Here is a 6,387-nt window from a genome sequence, read left to right as displayed (position 1 = left end):
GAAAAATGGGCCTCTTCTTAATATGTTGTTGTTTTAAACTTATATTTGTGTGTGTGTGTGTGTGTGTGTGTGTGTGTGTGTGTGTGTGTGTGTGTGTGTGTGTTTTAGTTTTAGTTTTTCAGTCTTTTTTTTTATTTTGGAAAAAGAAAATACACATATTCTGACCTTCCTTCTGGGAGGGGCCCGACCCACAACATTGAATGACTAAATATATAAATAATAATACCATGAAATTATAAAGAATGAACTATTCAAACACATCTTAAATGATAAAAGAAATGAGAATAAAAAGCCCAAATAAATTCCTACACCCTCCATTGGCTGCTTAACTGTCACTCAAATCCCCAAATCCCGCCTACGGCCCCCCACCCTCCTCAGCCCCTCAGCCCCCGCTGGCCCTCCTCCTCCTCCTCCTCCTCCTCCTCTTCCTCCTCTGCCGGCTGGTGGAAGCGTCAGATCTCCTCCTCTGCTGTCCTCTTCGCTCCTCTCCTCCCTCCATCCCGCGGACGAGAGTCTACAGCCTCTCAAGTTGAACCCAGACGCACACGCATGCACGGCGAGAGGAAGATAGTCGGAGGATAGATAGTCGGAGGAGGAAGGAGAAAGAGAGCGGACGGAGCTGCTGCTGCTGCTGCCGGGCGAGCGGAATTTGGATTTTATTTAATAGATGAGCCTTAAGTGACAGGAGTTGTCCTGGGTTCAGTTGTTTCTAACCCGCCTTCTGAGTGGACTTTTTCTTCATCGCGGGAGTTTTCCGTCAACTCCGCTGGTCGGTTTAAACTTTGGAAGAAAGCAAAGTGTGACACAGGGAGAGACATTGAGCTGTCCTCGGCTTCAGCTGTCCCGTTTGGATGAATAGAGCGGAGGAGCGCACCGGTGGAACGAGCTCTCCACGGGGAGAACGGGTTCATTCCTCGGCTCTGTCTTGAAGGAGACACGCCGCAGACTTTTTCTTCTTCTTTTTTTTGGAGGGGAGGATTAAAAAGAAACCAGCCTGCACCGGAATTGCCCATCGGGGGTTTCTTTTTTTTATATGACTGACTCCAGGAGGATTTATAGTTTATTCCAAACCTCATCGGTGTCTTAGGTCAAGCACAGCGGGAGCGCAGTTCGGTCAAATAGAGATTATTGATGGAGCCGATGCGGTAGTGATCTGTCCGGGGGAAAAGAGATAACTGATTCAAAGATTCCCCTTTGTCCGTTTTGTGAACAGTTGCGGAGTTTCTTTCTTTTTTTTGTTGTTTACCGACAGGAGGGATGCAGACTGTCTGGAGAAGAGGAGGCGCGCTGTTGGGATGCCACCTCTGGAAGACGGTGCTTCTGATTTTCCTGTGGAAAGGTAAGAGATGCAGACGCAGTCGAACACTTCTCAGTTTGAAACATAACCGCTTTATTTTTGGGAACGTCACACCCACTTGCAGTTATGTTTTTCAGTTTTGTTTCAACTTTTGTGGTCCCAAAGGAGCCGTCATATTTAACGCAGTTGTTATTTCCCTTGGCTTTTTTTTTTATTATAGTGCGTCAATGTGCGCTTTGGAACGAGTGGTGTTAGACAGGGAGGTCCCAACTCAAAACTCAGTTTACCCAGCTCTCCATCCTCCCGTCACCGTCGACCAACGGGACAAGTTGCATGAAGTCACGACGCCTTTCCGAAATGATAGATTTGTGTTTGCCATGTGATGACCACAGGCTGATGATTCGTCACGTCTGCCAACTATGGACATTTAAATAAGTTATTCTGGTTTGGCCCAAAAATTACAATCGACTAGCTTTTATTCTCCTTTACACCTCCTGCATCCGCGCGAGTGTCAGGAGCAATAAGTAATTAACTGAGCCGAAGCGTCGAATGACAGATGCGCACAAAGTGGAGCCATCTGAGACACACGGAACTTTTGCGCTCCTGAGATCCGGTTTAGAGACGAGTGTCCCTTGTAAGAGGGGCTCCGAACGTGTTCAAGAGGTCCTTTTTTTTAAATCTGAGGAACATCGTCTGTCCCCTCGCATCTCTTAGAATGTCCTCAGCCTCACATGCCTCCCCAAGTGAAATGACGTTGAGATTATTTATCGTCTACAATATTACAGGCATTACATCGAAAAACTGAGTTCACCAATAAAATGCACGATTCGTTAAATAAGGCTGGAGGCAAAACTCAATGGAACCGGTCATTTAAACTCAATTGAAGCCACACTATTGTGTTCCAGTCTGCGCATGCGATTCACTGTCTTGCTCAAGAACACAAAAACAGGGATGGATGAGATATTCTGATTTCAGGTCGGGCAACACCACCACCCACTTACTTATTAAAAAAACGAAGAAGAAGATGAGGGGGGGGGGGGGGGGGGGGGGGGGGGGTGACAGATATTTCGGGTTTGAAGCCCTCTTAGTGCGCACTTGCACGCCTCCGTTTTCCGTGACAGTCCTTCAGCATTAGTATCACACTCCCCGTAAAGTCGAGTAATTCTGTGCGCTTGCTTGCTTGCTTGCGTGCGTGCGTTTTTTTTAATCAGCTCCGGTCACTCACGGCCCACTGAGCAGTTAAAAAAAAAAAAAAAAAAAAGTCGCTGCGTTGCGCGCTGGACGCTGTGGCTGCGGCTGTGGCGCGCGGCAACACCGACAGGAGACCGGAACAGCTGTGCCGCGGCAAAACGGCTGAGTGACCATGAGGTGAAATCAACCGAAACCCTTCCTCTCCTCCTGACACCTCCTGGTCTCCTCCTCTTCTTCATGAAATGTTTTTCCTTTTTGGATCTACCTTTTTGTCTGACGGTGCATATTGATTTTGAGTTTAGTAGCTCCCTTGACAGTTTCGGTGGCCAATAGCTTTTCTTGCTCTACATCAGCCTCTCTCTCACACACACACACACACACACACACACACACACACACACACACACACACACACACACACACACGCACACTCGCACACTCACACACGCATAGGGAAAGGTCCATTCTGACTTGGCCATGCTTTAACAGTTTCCAGTGGGCATCAGGGAGCTCTGGCTCCAATGCTTTGATGGCCACCTAAGGCAGTTTAAAAAAGCAAAACACCAACCTTTCTCCCTTCTCTCTCTCTCTCTCTCTCTCTCTCTCTCTCTCTCTCTCTCTCTCTCTCTCTCTCTCTCTCTCTCTCTCTCTCTCTCCCGTTCTGTCTCCAACCACCATTTAAAACATATTCTGCAGTTTCAATGTGACGCATTATTTCCAGCAACTTTTGGCCATAAGCGCCACATGTCGCTGCGCCTCTAATCAAAAGAGTTGCCTTCCACAGTATCTCCCCGGTATAGTCCCTATTTCTATTACTGTCTCATTATTCCCGGAGTGGCGTTTCTATTTTCACGTCGCTCCATTACACTGTAATTGCATCACTCTGTTACTTCGTCGCCCAGGATGTCATTGTGGGTTTGAAAGATGGCCGCTCAGAGGCAGGCGGTTGGTTTGGTCGTGAAGGTTCAGAGGCTGAGTTGTTGTTGTTTTGGGGCTACTGTGTGACTAATCCACTGATTTAATCAGGCACCACTTGTATGTGCCGTATCATCAATCAGTGATGATACTTCGTTATGTATGTTGCATTATTGAAATGCATTATTTTATACCTGAGTGATATGTTGGCTGTTACTCGTGTATAGCTGGATATTAAAACTGAAACTAAAATTTCAGAAATATACACACAGATTTATATTGTTTATCGTCCAGAGAGAACAATTTATTTATAAACTGTAAAATGTTTCTCTCCGTATATTACTTTTACTTTTACTATCTATGAATCTGAACGGTTTCACTGTCGTTGCACAAGCTTCATTTTTATAATTTTAAAAGCGATTACCTCATTGTTCAGTGGCAGATTGTACTTTATGTGTCAAAGGCTTGGAAAAAAAAACCCTCTGCACCATTCAAAGTGTGTGTGTGTGTGTGTGTGTGTGTGTGTGTGTGTGTGTGCTTGAGCGCATTTCGCACTACACTGCTAACCTGTAGCAGAATGTCAGCACTATGCACCATTACTCATGCAATAGAGAGCATTAATAATTACTGATGTAAAATCACAGAGACACACACACACACACACACACACACACACACACACACACACACACACACACACACACAATAGTCTCCCACCCTGTCCTTTATGCGCTGCCCTCTCTGCGAGTGTATCGCTCTTTGTGTCTCATTGTTGGTTTCATTCACTGGCTCGCTGACTCACTCAGGCACACACACACACACACACACACACACACACACACACACACACACACACACACACACACACACAGAGGGAGCTTATTCTCTGAAAAATAAGCAACAAAGAAGATTTAAAATCAGACAGGGACATTTCAGAGATGGAAAATGTGAACTTTTAACATTTTCCCCGTGAATGCAAGAGGGAAGGGGCGGGGCATGAAGGAGTGGGAGGTTGTGTGTGTGTGTGTGTGTGTGTGTGTGTGTGTGTGTGTGCCTCAACACAATGACGCTAGAAAACCATACTCCGTCAGAGTGAGCCATATCCTTCGGCCCTCACACATCGCGTTGGCCTTTTTTTTAGTCAGGGGTGAAGGTATCGAGCACAGAGGGAGCCGCTGAACAACAAACACGGTGGACTGGAAGAACGGAAGGCGAGGCGCTCCGCAGCTCCCCGCCTCCTCTTTATGAATGAAACCGCATCCTTTTAAAGGGCCGCCGCTATTTCAAATACAACACTTTTTGCCACATACTCGGTAAATGTGATTTATGAATAATTGTTTCATTTTTTTTCCTGAGTCGTCAGCAGAGCGGTTCCTCTACCGTCCGCAGTTTCTTCACCTCCCGTCAGCTGCGAGTGTCTCTTCCATTTCAGTGGGCCGATAAAGTCCAACGCCACACAAAAAAAAAAATAGATTGATGTTTGCCAGCTGGCATTCATAAGCGTACTTCATCTTGTCATTTCTCCAGTGTGAAAGGAAAACACAGATCGTCTTAGTACTGGTATACAGTCGCAACACATCGTAGCTTGTTTTCATGAGTGTACATCCATTGCTTTTTCCTCAGTTGAACCTGTTTTTATCATTTTTATATATTTAGTTAATAATCCTTTTTAGGAAACCCAGGATCATATTCGTGCGTATTCTCTTCTTCATTTCTGAATCTTGAATGAAAACCTCCGAATCCTTCCTCCGTGGGAAGAATCTGTTTCACGCATATCGACGTCGCGGAGAGTCGGACACGCAAAGCCACTCGAGCAGCTTTAAGGGAGCTGGATGATCGTCGTCATGAGGAGGCCGACTCTTGTTGTCATCACACGGAGGAAGCAGCAGAGATGGAGCGATTGAAGAGCGATTTTGAGATTTTCTCTTGAGTGTATTCATCCTCCGCTTCCATTCCTCCTGTATCGGTGAAGCTCATCCAGAAGGATGCCGCTTGCAGCGGGGCCTGTGTGTATTTACACACAGTCGCACACCCATTTTCAGATGCAAGAGTGTATTATTAGAAAGCCACAACGTGTGATCGTGCACTCGCAATATTGGTGCCAAAGTAAAATGCCCACAATGTAACTCGGTAAAAGAAATCACGAGAATTGGGCAATTTTGTGGACAGAAAGGTGACTCTACTCAAAACGTGACGTTCTTCCCTGCTCTCATTATCTGAGTACATGTCAATTATTTCATACGTCTGTTGTAAATACAACAAGGTAGCAATGCTTATTGGCATATATGTCACGGCTTATAGGTGGGAATTGAATTGTAATGCATATCATTTTATAACTAGGTCATCTGCCGTGTTGTCTGACCGCCTCTCAGGGCAGACGTGTTTTCAAAGAGCCACACTTGAAGGTGAAGCGATAATCCTTCTCCTGGATGCACCTCTGACTCCCCGATCTCTGAGTCAAGACGCTTTGTGTGAGCCCTGATCGTTGCACGTGAACACATGAACACATGTGTTCACTGTGTTTGTAGCCGCTTCATTTTATGGAGATGCTTCTTTCTTTCTTTTTGTTGTTGCACTTTTTAGTAAGAACTTTTGATCCCCTGCTTTGTCGTTTACATCTCAAATCTACAGGCAGTTAATGAAAGTCAGCTGATTAGTCGTAATACTTAGTGTGTGTGTGTGTGTGTGTGTGTGTGTGTGTGTGTGTGTGTGTGTGTGTGTGTGTGTGTGTGTGTGTGTGTGCTCTCAGTGACCATGAGACGGCTGGGTTTCAAAGGCCTGTCGCGAAGTTTAAGGGTCCTGCTAATGAGCGAGTCGTTTTCCCTCAGATTAGCATGAATCGCCCGACTCATTTTTGTGTGTGTGTGTGTGTGTGTGTGTGTGTGTGTGTGTGTGTGTGTGTGTGTGTGTGTGTGTGTGTGTGTGTGTGTGTGTGTGTGTGTGTGTGACTGCTACTGCAGGTCTAGAAGTCAGGTCTAGGGGTT

General features: G+C 45.9%; 1 protein-coding gene across 1 annotated transcript in view; it reads left to right on the top strand.

Annotated features, from left to right (window-relative positions):
- Positions 1-521: 521 nt before the first annotated feature.
- si:dkey-215k6.1 (transmembrane protein 132C) overlaps positions 522-6,387 on the top strand; it is a 201,651-nt gene continuing 195,785 nt past the window's right edge. The window contains exon 1 of the mRNA XM_068720765.1: positions 522-1,339. Within this exon, the coding sequence (XP_068576866.1) occupies positions 1,258-1,339 (82 nt within the window). The 5' untranslated portion in view covers positions 522-1,257. The remainder of the gene's footprint in view (positions 1,340-6,387) is intronic.

The sequence above is a fragment of the Cebidichthys violaceus genome, unplaced genomic scaffold, assembly GCF_023349555.1.
Source record: "Cebidichthys violaceus isolate CVI_PGR_0920_01 unplaced genomic scaffold, fCebVio1.0.p SCAF_26, whole genome shotgun sequence".
NCBI lineage: Eukaryota > Metazoa > Chordata > Actinopteri > Perciformes > Stichaeidae > Cebidichthys > Cebidichthys violaceus.
The sequence above is the reverse complement of the archived record's forward strand: the minus strand, read 5'-3'. Positions and strand labels throughout refer to the sequence as shown.